The 23,322-nt window shown below is 38.6% G+C and overlaps 2 protein-coding genes across 16 annotated transcripts in view; one reads left to right on the top strand and one right to left on the bottom strand.

Moving 5' to 3' along the window:
• The window catches only part of MMS22L (MMS22 like, DNA repair protein), a 151,252-nt gene extending 144,941 nt beyond the window's left edge, over nt 1–6,311 (top strand). The window contains exon 25 of the mRNA XM_055113967.2: nt 6,129–6,311. Within this exon, the coding sequence (XP_054969942.2) occupies nt 6,129–6,234 (106 nt within the window). The 3' untranslated portion in view covers nt 6,235–6,311. The remainder of the gene's footprint in view (nt 1–6,128) is intronic.
• Nucleotides 1–23,322, bottom strand: part of KLHL32 (kelch like family member 32) — a 256,154-nt gene that overhangs the window by 6,101 nt on the left and 226,731 nt on the right. For 13 of the 15 annotated variants that reach the window (XM_055113968.2, XM_003824366.6, XM_055113970.2 and 10 more), the window contains 3 exons: nt 11,480–11,538; nt 7,997–8,189; nt 6,199–6,293 (listed from right to left, as the gene is read on the bottom strand). In XM_055113968.2, the coding sequence (XP_054969943.1) occupies nt 6,199–6,293; nt 7,997–8,189; nt 11,480–11,538 (347 nt within the window). Of the gene's footprint in view, nt 1–4,343; nt 4,446–6,198; nt 6,294–7,996; nt 8,190–11,479; nt 11,539–23,322 lie in introns of those variants that run through there. The other 2 variants (XR_008955685.2, XR_008955686.2) reach the window with 2 other exon arrangements.

The raw sequence follows: 23,322 nt of genomic DNA, 5'->3' as shown, positions 1-23,322 counted from the left end.
TGGTACTAGAAATATTTATTAAGCTCCTACTAAATGCTACACTATGTTAGTATGTTTTTGGATGTACATATATACATACATGTATATTTATAAGCATTTAATCTTCAGAAAAATTATGAGGTAGGTAGCATTATCTTCATTTAAGAAAACTGCCTTAGACAAGTTAAATAACTTGCCCAAACTAGTTAGTAGGCAGTCTGACATAATGTTGGCTTAAACATCCTCATCTGTGAAATGAAGAAAACAAGACCTTGCAGCTTTGTTGTGAAAATTGATGACATCTAGCTCAGTGTCTGGCAGGTAGTGGAATATAACACAGCTTAGTAGCAAATTCAAAATTCATTCAGTCGATTCTGGAAGGTTTTCCCAGTTCTTTCCTGTTCATGCTGGAGTTTTTTTGTTTGTTTTGTTGGTTTTTGGGTTTTTGTTGTTGTTGTTTTGAGACAGGGTCTTGCTCTGTCACCTAGGCTGGAGTGCAGTGGTGCTCACTGTAGCCTTGATCTCTTGGGCTCAAGCAATCCTCCTGCCTCACCCTCCTGAGTGGCCAGGACCACAGGTGCACACCACCACGCCTAGCTAATCTGTAAATTTTCTGTAGTGATGGGCTCTCGCCATGTTGTGCAGCCTGGTCTCAAACTCCTGGGCTCAAGCAATCCTTCCACCTCAGCCTCCCGAAGTGCTGGGATTATAAGTGTAAGCCACTGTGCCTGGCCTCTCTCTTCTTATATAGCACAGCCTCTTTGTTAGTCAGTGCCTGCTGTCTCCTAACTGAACCTGGCTGAATCTTTGAAGCAGGAAAATTCTTTCTTCAGGAGAGCTGCTCTCGCCCCATTTGTCAAACCTATTAGGCTCTTTCAAGTCTGCAGTTATCATCTTGATCCCTTTTCATTTGACTTTTCTCTATTTAAACATTTGCCTCCCTTGGATTTAGTGTTTTAAAAAAATGAAAGTTTGTCATTGACATTGTCATATTGCAATCCACCTTGAGTCCCTTTTCCTTCATCTGCATCCTGGACGTAGGTGTTTCCCAATATTTCAATCACAGACCTCTTTGTACCCGTCTTTAATGATCTAGTCCACGTTCATGCCTTCATCTATCACCTGTGTGGATAAAGCTTAAGACTTTAACTGCAATAGGCTGGGCGCGGTGGCTGATGCCTGTAATCTCAGGACTTCGGGAGTCAGGCAGATGGATCACGAGCCCAGGAGATCGAGACCATCCTGGCTAACATGGTGAAACCCTGTCTCTACTAAAAATACAAAAAATTAGCCAGGCGTGGTGGCGGCTGCCTGTAGTCCCAGCTACTCGGGAGGCTGAGGCAGGAGAATGGCTTGAACCTAGGAGGCAGAGCTTGCAGTGGGCCAAGATCGCGCCACTGCACTCCAGCCTGGGCGACAGAGTGATACTCCGTCTGTGGGGGAAAAAAAAGAAGACTTTAACTTCAACAACGCATTATTTTACAGGAAATGGGCCCTTGAAATTTGGGGATCCATGTTTCACAAAGGAGGAAATTACTAAGTCCTAGAATAAAAGAAAGAACAAACAAGGGAAGATTAGATGTCCCAATCTCTTTATTGAACAATATACCCTGTCACTACTAATTTAAAATAACTCATATACTAAATACAAACGTTTTCTCTGTTCTCTTGTTAATTGATGTATTTTCTTTCAGTGTCACATTTACACTTGTTTTGACTAGGTAAGGCAAGACTCCTCATTTATTTTCAAAATTTTCTTGATTATTCTTACTCATTTACTTTCCTAGAGAATCTTTCAAGATCAGTTTGACAAGTATCACTACCTCGCCCCATGAGAAAAGGGAAAACCCCGGTGGGGTTTTGGCTAGTATTTCATTAAATACAAAAAGTAAATCAGAGGTCATTTAGTATTTACCACAACTCTATAAGGTTAAGTATTGTCTTCAATTTACAGAGAAGAAAATTGATACCGGAAAAAATTAAGTGACTTTCTCAGGGTCACACGGCAAGTGGTGGAGCCAGTATTTGAGCTCAAGACGCAACCCAGAAAGAGCAAGGATTTTGTGCCCTCCCTCCTGACTGAAAACATTTTTAGAAGGCAAAATACTAATGAGATAATCATCCAGAGAGCTTTTGTCTGGTTTCCTGGGCCAACAGAGACTGCATATGTTAAGCAGATGTAATGTATTTAATCTGAGAAGGGAAAAGGAAGCATTGGCAGTTTTTCTCCAAAACACTCCCCTGTAAACTGGCTGAAAGAAGGCGTTTGGGAGAATGTGGTGCCAAGCTGGCACTGTATCCTCCAGCCAAAAAGAAATAATAGTAAATGAAGATAACAGTAGAGGTGATCTAGAAACACAGACTAATCACTTGCACACTTACGCAGCTGCTCCTTTATGTGCCACTTGTCATCCATGGCACACAAGATTAGAGTCAAACCTCTGTGACAGACATTAGTTTACACACCCACTAAATAAACAAGAACACCTTCACTTTCGTCAGTAATCTATTTCCATTATTTTCCATGAGTGTTTATTACTAACAAGTCCAAATCTCAACCTAAGAGTATCTCTGCTTTTCTCTTGTTTGGGTTGTCCTTCTGATGGATAAATAGTCTGTGCTAAATCAGAGGAGTAGCAGGAAATAAAGTATGCTTTTTCAACATTGGACATGCTTCATCCCACTGTGGTTGAATCCTACAAATCACAGTTAAATGAGCTTGGATTAGGGTCCAGAGGGACAGTTAAGTGAGAAGTTATTGGCTGGTACTTTTGAGGGCAAAAAAAAATTAGTACTTCCAAATGTTAATAGAACAATCTCAGAACTATTTAAGTATGACTTTCATTAATCAGCCATGCTCTTGGATTAATGATTTGTGGATTAATCTTGGACCAAATATTATACAGATTTGTGACTGATGACGCAAAAAATTTAAACCTTTATATTTTTAGTATGCATATGATTTTTCCCCACTATGCTTCTGTACTTCTCAACCCACTGACATACTTAGGAATTTCCACTGTTAAGCATTTTCTCATAAATACTATTCCAGTCTCCCATCATCTTGCCTCTATTGGATGTTCTTTAAGTAGTAAAGAAGTGGCCTACTTTTGAACATGTAGCTATTCTCTCCAACCATCAATTTAATTTATTACTGTTAGTGTATTGAAACCAATTGTTCTATAGTCATCCATAACATTAAAAAAGGAGCTTTAGTTCAGAATGAATGATAATATAGCCTGTAACCAGCTGTCATTAACTAAAATGAAAGATACATGTCACTATCCATGAATACCTCTATTTCAAACATCTCTTTAAGTGATAATCCATATGCTTATAGGGATACTTATTACCTATTAATAGTAAAGGCTCTTAATAACAAATCGTCCAGGTGCAGTGGCTCACGCCTGTAATCCCAGCACTTTGGGAGGCCGAGGTGGGCAGTTCAGGAGTTTGAGACCAGCCTGGCCAGCATGGTGAAACCCCATCTCTACTAAAAAATACAAAAAATTAGCTGGGCATAGTGGCACATGCCTGAAATCCCAGTTAGGAGGCTGAGGCAGGAGAATGACTTGAACCTAGGAGGCAGAAGTTGCAGTGAGCCAAGATCACGCCACTGCACTCCAGCCTGGGTGACAGAGCAAGACACTCTCAGGAAAAAAAAAAAATAATAACAAATTTGTCTGTGCTTTGTAGGACCAGTGTGCCAGCCAAAGGAATAAACACAGTATTTGCCAAAGGATTGATTCTGTTCATCAAAATGGCTACTGGAACACAGAAATACCCATCATGCTGACTTTTATTTAAAAGCAAATATATTAGAATATATTATTGTACAATCTCAGAGGTGAAACTTATTCCACTAATACAGGTGTTGACTTAAAAAAATAATTGAATCCCCTTTGATAATCACCATAATCCTGAGGATACTCTCAAATATCCTCAGTGGTTTAAAATATGCATTTGTTTACCTCTTCATTTCTTGTGGATAGATTTGTTTGAAAACAGCCAAATGTCATTAGCAATTAATTAGTGTATATGATTAGTGATCATTTACAGAAAAATTCTTTGGTGACAAAAAACAAATGATGCGACTATGAAGTTTTTTTTATTTAAGTTTCTATGTCTTACAAACTAACATTCACGACTGTTAACAAAATATGAGATGTGGAAAAAATGTGCACTATGGCAGCATTCTGATCTCCTAAACTTGATACATACAGCATTTTCTTTATTTCCTCATTATGTTATGATTTCCACTCATTTTCTATTCCTTGAGCTAATCTGATACTAAAACTAGTAGAAATATGCTCATAAATGTATTTAAAATTTACAATTTTATTTCATGATAAACCCAAACTTACTTCCATTGTGCAAGTGATCAAATGAAGGGTCCCAAAGCCATTTAAAAAAACAGTGTTCCAGCACTATAGAGAACTGTTGCCCAGTTCTGAGTTCTACCAATTCTGAAAAGCAAAAAATAAAAAGAAACCTAAAAGACTATGAAGGACTACCAAATACATGCTTGGACGAAGACTAGAAGCACTCTTTGAGAGAAAAGTTTGTTCATTTGTTGTTATCCGAAAGACAGGACGAAGCTCTAGTCCAAGGCAGCTTTCCATTAACTAACTAAAACCAGTACAAGGCAGCCTTCAGTGAACTCCCTTAAAGTCTTATGTGGCTCTTCATGTGTGTGTGGCTTTGATAATTCTTTTCTCCTGTATTCTTGTTTCCCAGTTTATTAATTTTCTCTCATCTTTATCATCTCTCCTCTTCTACTTTCTTTGAGATTACTTTTTGGTTCATTTTCTAACTTATGAAGCTATATCTCACAAGCTTTGCTGTATATTGTTTTTATTATCACAGTTCTGGGAATTTTTTTGAGTTCCATTATGACTTCTTCTGTAACCCATAAGTTATATAGCAATGTGTTTTATTATTTCCAGTTATGTAGGGGGTTTTTTTTTGTTAAGTTCTAACTTAATTGCATTGTATTAGAGATACATAATACTAAACAATACTTAATTTTTTTAACTAAAGTTTTCTTAACCCTAACCCTAGTACATGACTGGTTTTTGTAAATGTTCCATGTATGCTAAGAAAAATACAGTCTTTCCAACTGCTCAATCAGAACCCATATCCATTCAGACAAGCTTGTTAATTATATTTTCCATATCTACCTTACCCTTGCTGACTTTTTTATCTTCATCTATATGAATAATAGAAGTACTTTAAATTCCCCAGACAAACCTCTGTCAAGACAAATCAAGAGAAGAAGAGACAATATTATGAATGTAAAGGGAGATATAACTAAGGATAACACAACAACTATATGCTAGCAATTTTGAAAACTTAGACAACATGGAATTTTCTTGAAAATATATGTACTTTATGAGATGTGACTGAAAAAGAAATAAAAAGGTTGAACAGTTCTGCAACTATTAAAGATATTGATGCAGTTGTTAAAAATCTTCCCATAAAGATGCGATTAGATAATAAAAGTAGTTATAAGGATATACTTTTCTGGAGGTCAGGAAGAAAGGTCAGGGCTAATACATGTCAATATTTTATCAGAGAACATGTAAAAGAGAAAACTATGGTAATAACTGTAAAATAATAATAGGAATAATACTATGAATGTGTCTATCAATGAGGGCTATTGCTCTTCTGAAAGGTCCAGCTGGCAACTTGCCCAGCCTGGGCTGCTCATATGCTGATGCACCAGGGCTATTCTTTGGGACAGAGGCTGTCCCTATCAGACCAGTCATAAACCACTACTGCTCACAGCCTCTGCCATGAAGGAAGAACACCCTTGTAGGTGGCATTTGTGGGAATGAATGAACTGTAATATAGAAAATAAGGCAATGGTGTGGAAAGGAAGTATTTGTAAAGCTTGGGGGATGTGAAGGAACTATTGCCAAAGATTTTTAGAATTTTTTGGTTTATGAGAAAGGGAACGCTATCCCGGTTTCCCAGTTTCCAATATATATTACATATATTTTTCAAAATTCATCCTCATTTTTATTTTTAATAGGGCTCAATAATTAGGCATCATTTTTAGGATACAGGATGAAGTTTAGTGGCTGAACTAGTTGCACAAAAAACGGGACGTTAAGCCTCTTTCTAAACATAAATATCTCTTTCTTCAGTAGCAGCACTGCAAAATGTAACCTCGCTGAACCACTTGAACAGACTTCAAAAGGAACTTCTACCACTCACCTGGATACAAGCCAGAGGCTCATTTGTCCAAATTGAATATCCACCAACTAAATATATTCTCCCATTATGGACAGCAACTCCAGATTCATTTTGGCCTAAAGTAAAGAGAATTGAATAAAAAGAAAAAAAATCCATTTCTTACATATTTTAATTAACCCTTTTGCCACTGAGGGATACAATTTTCCTTTGTGGCACATTTGTATACTCCATGGGATTTTTGCAGCAACTAATCACTGCCTCCCAGTACTCAGAAAAATTAAGCACTATTTCTCAGAGAATGAATCTGTCGGGTCAGAACCAGGCCAAAACACTTATTAGCCAGCCAAGTTAGTAAGTACAGCATTAAATACAGCAATAGTAAGCCATGTAGAACTGAATTCTATGCTATGTCACATGCCATTAATTTACAGTGGTGGAAATAAGGTATATTATAGAAATGCAAACACCTCTTCTATACCCGCAAATGCTTTTTAGACAAGTGCTTACATTTGTAAAGTAACAGCTGCAACCCCAAGAAGCCAATAAAGCAGAGCCATGCCCCTAGCATGCCCCAAATGAAGACAAACGGCAGAAGAGATTGATCAACTTGCTACCCTACCTTTCTTTCCATACCCAACATTTTAAAGATTATATTAAAGTTCCTGAGCTGGGACCAGCCTGGATAATCCCTAGATGCTGACACGCCAAAATGATGAAAGGTTTCCCCTCCCATTTCAAAAAGAAGACAGAATAACTCACTACCACATATTCTTCCCTGGAGGCCATCACAGAGTGAAAGAGTCTCTTTTTATTGATGGGCTGACACAGGATTGACTGGGGTAATAAATAAGCTGGATCTTACAGCAGGCAGAATCACAGATCCAGAATCGAGGGCCTAAGGTACCGCTAAAACTTAGAGAGTTTCTAAGTCCTTGTCCAGTGGGCCTCAAAAATCATTTTGCAAAAACAGGAGCTCAATACAAGCATCTAAACCTCTGATTAGATTCCCAGCGTTGCCTCCCCCAGCAGCAGCTGCAAGGGATTGAGTGCCCACTCAGCATATTAAAATGTCTTAACCCAACCTACCATTTTCAGTTTGTGATTTTTCCTATTATTTGAGCAGACATGGAAGGGATCTGATCACTTGTAGATGTTAACAATGCCAGCTGACAAGGGGGAAAAGTTATTCACTCCATAAAGAAACATGAGGGGTAAGTTGTTCACCGTGTTACTTTCATCCTTTTTTGGGATGAGGAAGGTCCATACCTAATGTTGCTCTGTGGTAAATGCTTGGATGGGTATTTGTGGCCAGAAATGCAGCTAAACTCCTGTGTACAGAACCACTTAAGGGTTTCATTTCTAGGAGAATACTCCCAGAAACAATACTTGACAGTGACAAATAATGAAGACCATGCTCCTAAACTCCTGAACTCACAAGAAATAAGACTAAAAGCAGTGAGAAGTAAACAATAAATTCCTTCTGTAAAGAGTTATTAAATCCTTCAGTGTCTGGTTCCTCCTACTTGTATCAGAGTTCCATCTTAACACTGATGGATGATAATGGACTTGACATGCCTCTCAGCCATATGAGGATGTGCATAATGGTAGTAATATAGGCCCTGAGAAACTAGATGCTCAGCTACCTAAATGAGTCCAGTTCTGTTAGAACATAAATGATACACACCTTTCTGGTTAATAAATGCAGGTTCTTCTACAACTATGCACTTAATATTTAGTGATGCCCTAAAGATGTCTACGAAACAAGTTTGGTGACTTCTTGAATCTACTTCTCCTGATTTACTTAATCAAAGGTACTTGCCGGTCAGCAGGTTGAAATTACAACGTGTCCACTGGTCAGTGTCTATGTTGTAAGAATCTATATGGCGCACAAGGATCCGGTCATTATTGTAGTCTAGGTCATTGCCTCCAAGAACATAAAGCTTCCTTTGTACAGCAGCCATGGAATGGTAGACCCTTCTCTGCAGCATGGGGCTACGGCTTATCCACTTATTCTGAAAAAAGAAATTTAAGTGTATTCTGTTAGTAGAAGACCTCCATGTCAGAAAACAGCAACGAGTGCCTCATAAGTAGTGAGAACCCTAATGTTTATCAATCAATAGATCAACATTCTGTTTGAATGTTGTTTATATATATTGAAAGGTATGGGCTTCTTACATGAGAACAAGTACAAAAGAGCCACATATTCCAATTGTTTTTTGCGATTTACACATGGCATCTCCTCTAGTTTGTGTTGCATTTTATAGTGCATTTTGAATTACATCAGGGGAACATTGAAATTTTCATGATGTTTATCTCACCCAATTCAGAGAATTTACTCATGCAAATTCATTAAGAGTGAAAGCACATGGCTAGGTATACTGTATACAGTAGTGCAATGATTAAGAAAATAGTTTCTGGATCCAGACTACCTGGGTTTATAACTTGTATGTGATCTTGAGCAATTTACTTAATATCTCTGTGCCAGTTTTCTCATCTGTAAAATGGGGATAATAATGCCTACCTGATAAGCCTATTGTGAAGATTAAATGAGCTAATACATATAAAGCACTTAGAAAAATGCACATGAAAAATGTTCAATACATATTCATTTTTTCAAAATGATGTGATGATAATCATTGGGTACCTCAGGCTGCTAGATAAGCTAGGGTAATGGCTTTGCTGTTCTTTCCAAAATTAACCTCCTGAGATCAGTGGAAGAGCTAAGATTTGGTTCAGCAACAAACCACCCACACTTCCTTTTATCAGCCACCTTTAATATATTAACAGTCACATCTTTTGCCAAATTGGGAAAGGTTATTTCTAGGAACACATTTATTTGTTTTGGTGGAAGACTAAGTTTTGTTTTGTTTTGTTTTGTATTTGAGACAGAGTCTTGCTCTGTTGCCCAGGCTGGAGTGCAGTGACATGATCTCGGCTCACTGCAACCTCCGCCTCCCAGGTTCAAGTCGATTCTTCTGCCTCATCCTCCCGAGTAGCTGGGATTACAGGCAAGTGCCACCAAACCTGGCTGATTTTTGTATTTTTAGTGAAGACGGGGTTTCACCATGTTGGCCAGGCTGGTCACAAACTCCTGACCTCAGGTGATCCACCCACCTCGGCCTCCCAAAGTGCTGGGATTATAGGTGTGAACCACCACACCCTGCTGGAAGACTTTTTTATATGATAACTTTAGGGAATAGTGAAACCTTCAATATTTGGTTCCTGTTCACCCTCAGTAATGGGAAGAGTATGCCCAACCTTTCTTAAAATAAGGCTCTCATTGTAAAATTAAATGAAGACCAAATATGACTTTAATTTTAAATCTCAACTAAGTAATAGACAGATAAGTAAAGAAAGTAATGGACAGGTAAATAACCCTAACAGTTTTCTTTCTACATAAACACTAAGCATACAGGAAGAACCCAGATTCCTTTTTGCCAAGAAAAATTTGGATTTCGGCCAGAAAAAAAGTCATACGATGTTTTGAATACATAGAATTTCACCATTTCACAAAACTGTAAGGGAAGAAGCAAGACACAACAACAATAAACATTTTGTATAAAAATTGGTCCACTCACTAATAGGCATATAGACTAGCTCTTTTAAAGATACACTCAAGAAAAGAAGTGATTTGTACGGCTTGAAAAGCTTGCATTTATCTGTTCCCCCATTCGAACATATAATAAGAATTTCCTTCCAATCAAATGTCTTCTTTAATAAAATAGTCAAGCCTGCCTTTCAGCTATTTTGCTAATATCTATAATACATTACACATGAATGTATTTAACTCAAAACTCTGAGGACGCTTTTCTTAGGTGTTTTCTATGAAACAACCCATTACAGTATTAGGAATCAATGTTTGCATTAGCAGTCCAGTCCCCTGCCACCAGACTATGGATGCCATCTGGTTTGCAAAGCCTGCCTGCATCCCCTGATTATATCTTTAGCTTCCTTCACTGCAGTGCCTGCCAGGTGAGCCACCAACCGCTGCAAAGGCAAAGAAACAGAGAGGCCTGGTGGGGTCATTCCTAATAAGCTAGCATGTGAATACTAATCAGTGGTGGGGAAGCAGAGGTCACCCCAGCCTGCCTGTTGGCAGGTAGCAATGTGCTCTGTGGCAGATGGCAGGCATTATCGACTCTCCACAAAGGCCTAGAAGAGAAATAAGCACCAGGGCTGAATGATAGAGTTATTGAGATTCTGAGCAAGATGCAAGCAGATGTGATGTTTGCCAGTACCCACCGTAAACAATATGCCAGCAGAATTTTTTAAAAGAGCATGTGTGTACAAACATGAAACAGAACTCATTTGAGAAATGTTAACACCTTCTTCCTCTTTAACCACGTGTGCACCAAACTCAAGCAACTGCAATTAACGATCCCTCTTGAGACAGCTGACCCATGGACATTTGGTCTCTGAAATCTACAGCTTCTAATGACATCAGGAAACACACTTTGCAAAGAGAGAAATGCCTTCATTAAATACAGAATCAAGTAATTGCTAAAATAAAAAGATACCAAATACACTGAGTCCACTAGGGACATAGATTTGGTGGCCAGTCCCAACCCAGACTGCCAAAGCCAACCTGTTGGGTCATATCCCATTACGTTCAGCTGATGAATATTAAGCCTACAAATCATTTTGGAATACCGTCATAATCAAAAATATTTACATTACCAAAATCATAGAAATGGCAAAATTCAGCAGACAATTGCCAAGGTTCATCCATATTTTAGTATATGGAAAAGAGAATAAAAATACTTCTTTTGGGGGAAAATAGTAATTGGGTGTACATGAAATGTAGACAAAAGACGGTACAGGCACCATCCATATGCATATTCAACCCCCAGCTGTTAGATGAAAACCCTTCAGATACTTCTCATCTCTCAAATTCTTCACATACTTCTACTTTAGACTTGTCCTAGATACTGTTTTAGGTCATTTGGGCTATACTAAGTTAATACTTGTTTTTTAGAATAAGCCATAAGCATGATCCCCTCCTAGAATGGCAGCCCCTTCCAGAAGGATGTTGCAACAGGACAATTCAAATCATTTCTATATTATGCAGAACTCTGAAAGGGTGATGTATTGTGTATAGCACAAAACTAGAGGAGCTGAAATGTTTTGAGTAACAAAACAAAAAAAGAAACCAAAAAGCAGTTTATTCAGATGCTTCCTTTTCTCTATATAAGCTTAAGATGCATATCTGTGTGTGTAGACTTGGCATTCCAATTACTAATTACTCTGGAATCTTTTAAAATTCATTAATTAAGATAATGAGGTGTTCTTATATGATTCTTACCTGGTTAGGTTCATATACCATTAGCCTGTTCTGATATTGTGCCGTATTAGTTACTCCACCTGTAATGGATTAACATGTGTTAGAGCTTTTCATGAATAAGAAATAGGATATTCCAACATAAGAATGAGATACAATTAAAGGAAAATTAGCTACTGCTGAGGATCTGTTTGTATACCCTCATGGTGAGCCCATGACATAATTAAGAAGCTTATTGTTGAAGCAGTTTCATTTTCAAGAAACATTTCAGAAGCAATCCAGTTAAGAGCAAGCAACAAGTATGCTGACATTACCAAGAGGACCCCAATTCTGACAAGCTGTTCTGCATGGCCAGAATGAGGGGCAAAGTATTAGGGAGTGAGAGTGAACATAGTACACATAGACAAATCTCTATACAATTTATGCCAGGGACATAGTTATATGGAAAATCCTTGTCCTTCACTAAACTGTCAATTTCAAAGCTCTAACATCTGTACTCTAACACAGTGATATCTTGATATCTCTTGATATTACTTATCAAAAAATATCTAAAGCCAGTGCTGTCCAATAGAATATAACAAGAGCCACATATGCAAGCCACATATGCAATGATAAATTTTCCAGTAGCCACATAAAAAGGAAAAAGAAACAGTGAAATTAAATTTAATAAATTTTATATACCCCAGTATAGCCACAATTATCATTTCAACATGAAATCAACATAAAAATTATTAAGATATTTTATATATTTCATATTCTTTTTTTCATACTAAGTCTTCAAAAGCCAGTGTATATTTGACACAACGCATCTCAGTACAGATTAGCCATGCTTCAAGGATTCAATAAGTCACATGGGGCTAATGGCTACCATACTGGGCAGCACAAATCTAGGGCTCTTCAGTGCAATTGCTATTGTGGTGTACTCTTTCGAAGCCCTCTTGACAACTGCTTAGATCTAAGAGACCTGAGACCCATCTAATCAAGAACCACTAAAAAATCATCACACTTCCAGCTAAGTTTCTCTTATTTGTCCTCATACTTCTTTTCATACTTGTAGTGTATACTGAGACCTGTAAAACCCAGAAATTATTCATTTTGCTTTAAGTTTTACCATTAAGTGGAAAAACTCTAAAAAAAAACATAAAACAGCATAGTAAGAAAATATCACCAATAGATATTAAATGTTAGATAATAAAATATCAAGGATATGGGACCAAAGAAATCTATCTTTAGAAATATTGCCTTACATGTAGTTCTAGACACTGGTGTAAAATGAATAATATTCTTATTTTAATCAGTATCACAAAGAAGCAGCTAATTTTTCAATAAAGATATAAAATTAAGCCAGACTAAAAAAAGTTTCCTACTAGAATTATTTGAATTTAAAAAACAAACACTGTTAAAATACTGACCAAGATGGCCTTAACATTCCCCCAGCTTAACTAAACTAAATAGGTTGCTTCCTGACTCTAGGCCCCTTGACCTCCCTTTTCTTAGATTACTTACTTTAGAAAACTTGTAATCATAACTTCTTTCTCTCCCTCTTTGAGATGTAAATCATTTTAAAAGCTGCTTGCCGAGTTTTATAACCCAATAATATCTTCCTTAAAGTCCAGAGAGCCATCCCTTTGAAATGTAATCATCAAGGAAGATAGTGCTCTATATCCCAGCCTCTATGGGAAGGTAGGACGGTAACTTTTTTTTTTGAGACAGAGTCTCGCTTTTGTTGCCCAGGCTGGAGTGCAATGGCGCAACCTCGGCTCACTGCAACCTCGGTCTCCCAAGGACCCTAACTGTGATAGACACCAATTTGCACCAAACACAGATGGCCTAATCACAGAGACCAAAATTGTCAACTCAGAAATAACTGCATGGGTACAACACATCCATTAATCAAGCTCCTCTGAAATGTTCTTCAGTACTTTTCTACTAAATCACCCCAGTGCTTAAAAACCATCCTCTTAAAAACTTTGCTTAATAGAATTGATTTCAGACTGTATTCTGATCTCTCTCTCCTATTGCTATAGTCTTGAATAAAGTCTTCTTCCTCTGTTTAACCTTATCTGGTGCAGTTTTTGCTTTGACAGTTCAAATACTTTGAATAGGTCACCACCATCAACTACATGGCTAGGAGTCAAGTCAACAAGAATCCAGAGGATTAGTGTCTAATCCTTAACTGAGCTGGAATAATCAATCAAAACTAATGGATACATAAAGGGGAAGGAACCTATCCAGGCCAATCATTACTCTCTCACTCAACCCCAGGAGGGAGATTATATCTTTCATATAATTGGCTTTGGCTATTATTAACTAGAGGACTATTTTTAAAATTCTCTCAGAAGCTTGAAGATTTAAGATTTTAAAGATCAACAAAAGCTTTGTCTGCAGAGAAATCCACAAAGAACACAGACATGAGCCTCCTGCCCTCAAAGAAAGTCTTCTCTGGATTTCTCATCGAATATCTCATTTTAAAAATGAAATCAGAGGAAAGGAAAACACACTTAAGAAAGCTGAGGCTGAAATGCCTATATAGTCAAGATGTGTGTCAAAATAAATATAGGGTTGTGTTTGCTTTTACTCCCAACCTTCCCTTTCTTGTGTGATTAAAAACAGAATGTTCAATAATTCTTTCTCAGCATAACCACACAAGAATAATTTAATCTCTTGAGACTTCACAAGTCTTCAGGGTTAAAATAATTGCTAGTGCTTTTGATCTGAGCCATAACCACCAGATTAATGTCCAGCTTGCCTACAATCACTTCTCTAACTGAAATGGAACCGAGGGCAAAGCTCCACCCATCATTTAAAGACTTCAAAAGTTTCTCTACTTGTTTTAGAAATATGGGACATAATTAATATCTACTGTGGTAAACTATCTGTTTTATGACACTATTTGAAAATACTTACACTACTGTATGTATCAGACTCTGCCCATTATAGATTAAACATACAACCAATGGATTAGAATGTAGCTATTACATCCCCTCTCCCAAGCAGGGCATACAATTTATCTCTATGCTTTTCAGAATTATTATTTACTGTCTTCCACAAATGCATCTATAATACATTTTCTTCTTAATCTGCACTCAGTAATTAGATTCTTTACCCTTACATACAAATTTTCACTCAAATGACAATGTTTAGAAATGAGATATTAAGTTACTAGTTGGGAGTAAAAATTAAAGTCCCAGTTATTTGATATTAATAGATTCCCTCTAGAATGTTAAACCACAGGAGGTGCCTAACAAACCTAGTGCTGCAACTTTTGCCAAGTCAGGATTGCAAAGAAAAACCTTGGAAACTGGTTCTCTTGCCTTCCCCTTTGAAATAATTTACAAATGAGCATATAAATAAAAATCATTTTTCTCTCAATACTAAAATACATTTTAAAAAAGCATCCCAGTTTGCAGCCCACATTTCTTTAGCAGTGTTACTCATTTGCAGGGCTTTATCATTACATTCCCTTCACATAACACTCTTCGCTTTTAGATTAATCTGCTGAAATGAGATGCTAAGGATTTGCATACAGATTTGACTATACAAAAATAGATATGGAATTAATAACAGTCTCTATATGTTTTAATTTCTCCTAGACTGGAGTACCCTTGCCTGCAGCAGTATTCCTGGCTTTGAAAGTCATCAAGCTGATTTGTCTGCTCTGGGTTACGATGCCACATGCTGCTATACTGTCCCCTGCAATCAAAGCACTTGCAAAGATAGATTCCATGCCTTCCTCTATCGAGTATATTTTATAGATTGGCAGTTTTGATCTCCCTCCCCCACCCCAGGGGGGATAATCTGCATCTTAACAGCTTTCTATAGATACATCTGTCATTAAATATGCCATCTCATATCAGCATCCATTTTTAAAACCAAGTTTTCTCTAACTTTGAAGTGCCACAGTGAAAGTTAAGACTTTTCAGCCAAAATTGAAAATGAGCAACCCTGTCTTATACTTTTGAACTGTGACTTAAAGATATACTGCAAGGTCCCCCAAAGTCAAATAAGTCTTTAAAAACTGCCAGAAGGAATGAAAAGTTACCACCATGCTACCAACAGTGAGAAATGCTTTCTATCATCAAGACAGGAGAAAAGCATTTTTCTTAAGCTTCCCTGTACAACTCACCACAAAATGTTGTGACAAATGGATGAGTGCATACTGGAGAGATGACAAGCGACTGCCAAACAAGCAACCTTTGTCTCTGCTACTGAGATCACTGACTCTCAAACTCATATTCTACTCAAAAGCAACAACTGGTCAATGCCGGCAGTGCTCATAAAATAGAGTGTGTAGAAAAACTGCTCTCATTGTACATGGTCAGACTGGGTCAAGTCTGATGGCTCTGCTAATTTTTTTTTTAATGACAAAAAATACCTCTGTTGGTAAATAGAGTAAACTCCAGGAGTAGATGTCTACGGGTCGTAATGCAGTGCTAACGCACTACCAGGACAGAGTGGGATGCAAAGAACTGATCCCCACACGCAGGGTGGAGGAGCATGCTCCAGGTTGGAATTCTGCCAGCAAATTCAGGATTGAAGAAAACCATCTCAAGTTCTCTGCAACTGTCTTGGAGACCTGCAGTGGCCAGGTTCACACTAGTCTAAGGGAAGAGTTTCAGGACAGGCTGTGGCATTAACATGGGTCCTACATGACTGTATCCTTGGGGAAGTCATTTAACACAGCCATGCTCAGCTTCCTCATATGCAAAACAGTGATGATGATACATTCCTCATAGGTTTCAGATGAACTACAGTGCAAAGCATAGAGACAATCCACAGAGGGAAGTTTGCTACAATCCTGTAGCTGTTTATAAAAATTTCTTACCATTTCCATAAACTTTCTCCAGTTCTTGAAAGACTATAACTTCACGCTTACAATTTAATTACCTAAAGAACAAACTGCCATTAAGTGCAAGTTCCTATTAGTCACTATTTAGAGGGCTACACTCATTGTTAGCCCTTAAAAGAAGTAATACCATAGGAACATTTATAATAAATGCAAAACCAAACTTACCTATTTTTATATGACATTAGACTGTCCATATTTTCTGGATGTTTATAATACTAAACAATTACAGCTAAGAATATTTCTACTAAGTTGGCATCTTGAATAGAAGCATACATAATCCATGCATTAAATTAAAACTAGTATCCATGTTATTTCTGTCATACTTGAGGAACCCACACAGATGATGGGTACTTAATATACTCAAAACCTGCAAAGTCTCTAATTTACAAAATACCTATAAAGGCAGGGTTGCTGCATTTGAAAATAGAAATTATGTCATTTAGAGCAAATAGGTACAAACTTGTGACCCAGAAATATGTAAAGTATGCATTATGTATTGTTTTAAATAAATGAAATGATAAAATGGGGGTGAAATCAACCATGATGCAGATATCAATTAGATTCACCTGCCCTTTTTAATCTCAATAATATTCACTCTAACTCCCATTCCTCATTCTGTAGAAAGTTGAAATCCTGCCTCCAAATATTTTTGCACATTCCCAGCAGGGTCAAACTCTCAAGGCCACCTCTGTCTGTCTTTCATGTCCCAGCTTTGCTGTGCTCTTGGATCTTTTATCTCCCTTCCACCATCAGCTAAGTTCTTCAGCCATTCCCTATTTCTATGGTGTAGCTTTAACCATCTTCTCTCCTCTTGGGAATAAAGCAAATGATATTGTTCACATATTCTTTAGTAGAACAATACAGCTCACCATTTAGTTTACCGTCTTTTACTAGACCCATCTAGTTAGACACAAATCAATCATCTAAACAAAGGGGGTTCTCTCCGTGAGAAGAGTTTTGTAGCCAATGATTTGGACACTAAAAAAAACAAAACAAAACAAAACTTTACAACACCAATTTTAAAGGCCATTAGACTCCTGTAGTATGTAATTCTTTCAGAAAAAAATTTCTAATCTACACCAAAGTATTTTAGAGTAGTTCCATTTTATCACCTTTCTCTTTACATTTTAAATTATAGAAACTGAACCGTAAAATCGCAGAAAGACATTATGTGTCTCTTCTCTCCCCTGAGAAGGATGGACAGTTAAGCAATTAAGGACAATCAATGATTGTTGATTCTAAACAAATCCCCAGATAGCACTCTGCTTCTGTGTATCATTTACTTTCAGTTTTATGCCATTTGGAAGTTCTTTTTTACAATTTAAGCATCTATTTTGCAGACCTTCACTGTCATGATAAACAACTGGTAACCTAGGGAGGAGCCAAGATGGCCGAATAGGAACAGCTCCGGTCTACAGCTCCCAGCGTGAGCAACGCAGAAGACGGGTGATTTCTGCATTTCCATCTGAGGTACCGGGTTCATCTCACTAGGGAGTGCCAGACAGTGGGCGCAGGCCAGTGGGTGCGCGCACCGTGCGCGAGCCGAAGCAGGGCGAGGCATTGCCTCACCTGGGAAGCGCAACGGGTCAGGGAGTTCCCTTTCTGAGTCAAAGAAAGGGGTGACGGACGCACCTGGAAAACTCGGGTCACTCCCACCCGAATATTGCGCGTTTCAGACTGGCTTAAAAAAACGGCGCACCACGAGACTATATCCCACACCTGGCTCGGAGGGTCCTACGCCCTTGGAATCTCGCTGATTGCTAGCACAGCAGTCTGAGATCAAACTGCAAGGCAGCAGCGAGGCTGGGGGAGGGGCGCCCGCCATTGCCCAGGCTTGCTTAGGTAAACAAAGCAGCCAGGAAGCTCGAACTGGGTGGAGCCCACCACAGCTCAAGGAGGCCTGCCTGCCTCTGTAGGCTCCACCTCTGGGGGCAGGGCACAGACAAACAAAAAGACAGCAGTAACCTCTGCAGACTTAAATGTCCCTGTCTGACAGCTTTGAAGAGAGCAGTGGTTCTCCCAGCACGCAGCTGGAGATCTGAGAACGGGCAGACTGCCTCCTCAAGTGGGTCCCTAACCCCTGACCCCCGAGCAGCCTAACTGGGAGGCACCCCCCAGCAGGGGCACACTGACACCTCACACAGCAGGGTATTCCAACAGACCTGCAGCTGAGGGTCCTGTCTGTTAGAAGGAAAACTAACAAACAGAAAGGACATCCACACCGAAAACCCATCTGTACATCACCATCATCAAAGACCAAAAGTAGATAAAACCACAAAGATGGGGAGAAAACAGAACAGAAAAACAGGAAACTCTAAAATGCAGAGCGCCTCTCCTCCTCCAAAGGAACGCAGTTCCTCACCAGCAACGGAACAAAGCTGGATGGAGAATGATTTTGACGAGCTGAGAGAAGAAGGCTTCAGACGATCAAATTACTCTGAGCTACGGGAGGACATTCAAACCAAAGGCAAAGAAGTTGAAAACTTTGAAAAAAATTTAGAAGAATGTATAACTAGAATAACCAATACAGAGAAGTGCTTAAAGGAGCTGATGGAGCTGAAAACCAAGGCTCGAGAACTACGTGAAGAATGCAGAAGCCTCAGGAGCCGATGCGATCAACTGGAAGAAAGGGTATCAGCAATGGAAGATGAAATGAATGAAACGAAGCGAGAAGGGAAGTCTAGAGAAAAAAGAATAAAAAGAAATGAGCAAAGCCTCCAAGAAATATGGGACTATGTGAAAAGACCAAATCTACGTCTGATTGGTGTACCTGAAAGTGATGCGGAGAATGAAACCAAGTTGGAAAACACTCTGCAGGATATTATCCAGGAGAACTTCCCCAATCTAGCAAGGCAGGCCAACGTTCAGATTCAGGAAATACAGAGAACGCCACAAAGATACTCCTCGAGAAGAGCAACTCCAAGACACATAATTGTCAGATTCACCAAAGTTGAAATGAAGGAAAAAATGTTAAGGGCAGCCAGACAGAAAGGTCGGGTTACCCTCAAAGGGAAGCCCATCAGACTAACAGCGGATCTCTCGGCAGAAACCCTACAAGCCAGAAGAGAGTGGGGGCCAATATTCAACATTCTTAAAGAAAAGAATTTTCAACCCAGAATTTCATATCCAGCCAAACTAAGCTTCATAAGTGAAGGAGAAATAAAATACTTTACAGACAAGCAAATGCTGACCAATTTTGTCACCACCAGGCCTGCCCTAAAAGAGCTCCTGAAGGAAGCGCTAAATATGGAAAGGAACAACCGGTACCAGCCGCTGCAAAATCATGCCAAAATGTAAAGACCATCAAGACTAGGAAGAAACTGCATCAACTAACGAGCAAAATCACCAGCTAACATCATAATGACAGGATCAAATTCACACATAACAATATTAACTTTAAATGTAAATGGACTAAATTCTCCAATTAAAAGACACAGACTGGCAAGTTGGATAAAGAGTCAAGACCCATCAGTGTGCTGTATTCAGGAAACCCATCTCACGTGCAGAGACACACATAGGCTCAAAATAAAAGGATGGAGGAAGATCTACCAAGCAAATGGAAAACAAAAAAAGGCAGGGGTTGCAATCCTAGTCTCTGATAAAACAGACTTTAAACCAACAAAGATCAAAAGAGACAAAGAAGGCCATTACATAATGGTAAAGGGATCAATTCAACAAGAGGAGCTAACTATCCTAAATATTTATGCACCCAATACAGGAGCACCAAGATTCATAAAGCAAGTCCTGAGTGACCTACAAAGAGACTTAGACTCCCACACATTAATAATGGGAGACTTTAACACCCCACTGTCAACATTAGACAGATCAACGAGACAGAAAGTCAACAAGGATACCCAGGAATTGAACTCAGCTCTGCACCAAGCGGACCTAATAGACATCTACAGAACTCTCCACCCCAAATCAACAGAATATACATTTTTTTCAGCACCACACCACACCTATTCCAAAATTGACCACATAGTTGGAAGTAAAGCTCTCCTCAGCAAATGTAAAAGAACAGAAATTATAACAAACTATCTCTCAGACCACAGTGCAATCAAACTAGAACTCAGGATTAAGAATCTCACTCAAAGCCGCTCAACTACATGGAAACTGAACAACCTGCTCCTGAATGACTGCTGGGTACATAACGAAATGAAGGCAGAAATAAAGATGTTCTTTGAAACCAACGAGAACAAAGACACAACATACCAGAATCTCTGGGACGCATTCAAAGCAGTGTGCAGAGGGAAATTTATAGCACTAAATGCCCACAAGAGAAAGCAGGAAAGATCTAAAATTGACACCCTAACATCACAATTAAAAGAACTAGAAAAGCAAGAGCAAACACATTCAAAAGTTAGCAGAAGGCAAGAAATAACTAAAATCAGAGCAGAACTGAAGGAAATAGAGACACAAAAAACCCTTCAAAAAATTAATGAATCCAGGAGCTGGTTTTTTGAAAGGATCAACAAAATTGATAGACCGCTAGCAAGACTAATAAAGAAAAAAAGAGAGAAGAATCAAATAGACGCAATAAAAAATGATAAAGGGGATATCACCACCGATCCCACAGAAATACAAACTACCATCAGAGAATACTACAAACACCTCTACGCAAATACACTAGAAAATCTAGAAGAAATGGATACATTCCTCGACACCTACACTCTCCCAAGACTAAACCAGGAAGAAGTTGAATCTCTGAATAGACCAATAACAGGAGCTGAAATTGTGGCAATAATCAATAGTTTACCAACCAAAAAGAGTCCAGGACCAGATGGATTCACAGCCGAATTCTACCAGAGGTACAAGGAGGAACTGGTACCATTCCTTCTGAAACCATTCCAATCAATAGAAAAAGAGGGAATCCTCCCTAACTCATTTTATGAGGCCAGCATCATTCTGATACCAAAGCCTGGCAGAGACACAACCAAAAAAGAGAATTTTAGACCAATATCCTTGATGAACATTGATGCAAAAATCCTCAATAAAATACTGGCAAACCGAATCCAGCAGCACATCAAAAAGCTTATCCACCATGATCAAGTGGGCTTCATCCCTGGGATGCAAGGCTGGTTCAATATACGCAAATCAATAAATGTAATCCAGCATATAAACAGAGCCAAAGACAAAAACCACATGATTATCTCAATAGATGCAGAAAAAGCCTTTGACAAAATTCAACAACCCTTCATGCTAAAAACTCTCAATAAATTAGGTATTGATGGGACATATTTCAAAATAATAAGAGCTATCTATGACAAACCCACAGCCAATATCATACTGAATGGGCAAAAACTGGAAGCATTCCCTTTGAAAACTGGCACAAGACAGGGATGCCCTCTCTCACCGCTCCTATTCAACATAGTGTTGGAAGTTCTGGCCAGGGCAATCAGGCAGGAGAAGGAAATAAAGGGTATTCAATTAGGAAAAGAGGAAGTCAAATTGTCCCTGTTTGCAGACGACATGATTGTTTATCTAGAAAACCCCATTGTCTCAGCCCAAAATCTCCTTAAGCTGATAAGCAACTTCAGCAAAGTCTCAGGATACAAAATCAATGTACAAAAATCACAAGCATTCTTATACACCAACAACAGACAAACAGAGAGCCAAATCATGAGTGAACTCCCATTCACAATTGCTTCAAAGAGAATAAAATACCTAGGAATCCAACTTACAAGGGATGTGAAGCACCTCTTCAAGGAGAACTACAAACCACTGCTCAAGGAAATAAAAGAGGATACAAACAAATGGAAGAACATTCCTTGCTCATGGGTAGGAAGAATCAATATCGTGAAAATGGCCATACTGCCCAAGGTAATTTACAGATTCAATGCCATCCCCATCAAGCTTCCAATGACTTTCTTCACAGAATTGGAAAAAACTACTTTAAAGTTCATATGGAACCAAAAGAGAGCCCGCATCGCCAAGTCAATCCTAAGCCAAAAGAACAAAGCTGGAGGCATCACACTACCTGACTTCAAACTATACTACAAGGTTACAGTAACCAAAACAGCATGGTACTGGTACCAAAACAGAAATATAGATCAATGGAACAGAACAGAGCCCTCAGAAATAACGCCGCTTACCTACAACTATTTGATCTTTGACAAACCTGAGAAAAACAAGCAATGGGGAAAGGATTCCCTATTTAATAAATGGTGCTGGGAAAACTGGCTAGCCATATGTAGAAAGCTGAAACTGGATCCCTTCCTTACACCTTATACAAAAATCAATTCAAGATGGATTAAAGATTTAAACGTTAGACCTAAAACCATAAAAACCCTAGAAGAAAACCTAGGCATTACCATTCAGGACATAGGCGTGGGCAAGGACTTCATGTCCAAAACACCAAAAGCAATGGCAACAAAAGCCAAAATTGACAAATGGGATCTAATTAAACTAAAGAGCTTCTGCACAGCAAAAGAAACTACCATCAGAGTGAATAGGCAACCTACAACATGGGAGAAAATTTTTGCAACCTACTCAACTGACAAAGGGCTAATATCCAGAATCTACAGTGAACTCAAACAAATTTACAAGAAAAAAACAAACAACCCCATCAAAAAGTGGGCGAAGGACATGAACAGGCACTTCTCAAAAGAAGACATTTATGCAGCCAAAAAACACATGAAAAAATGCTCATCATCACTGGCCATCAGAGAAATGCAAATCAAAACCACTATGAGATATCATCTCACACCAGTTAGAATGGCAATCATTAAAAAGTCAGGAAACAACAGGTGCTGGAGAGGATGTGGAGAAATAGGAACACTTTTACACTGTTGGTGGGACTGTAAACTAGTTCAACCATTGTGGAAGTCAGTGTGGCGATTCCTCAGGGATCTAGAACTAGAAATACCATTTGACCCAGCCATCCCATTACTGGGTATATACCCAAATGACTATAAATCATGCTGCTATAAAGACACATGCACACGTATGTTTATTGCGGCATTATTCACAATAGCAAAGACTTGGAACCAACCCAAATGTCCAACAATGATAGACTGGA

The sequence above is a fragment of the Pan paniscus genome, chromosome 5, assembly GCF_029289425.2.
Source record: "Pan paniscus chromosome 5, NHGRI_mPanPan1-v2.0_pri, whole genome shotgun sequence".
Classification (NCBI taxonomy): Eukaryota; Metazoa; Chordata; class Mammalia; order Primates; family Hominidae; genus Pan; species Pan paniscus.
Note: the sequence above shows the minus strand (reverse complement) of the source record. Positions and strands in the feature narration are given on the sequence as shown.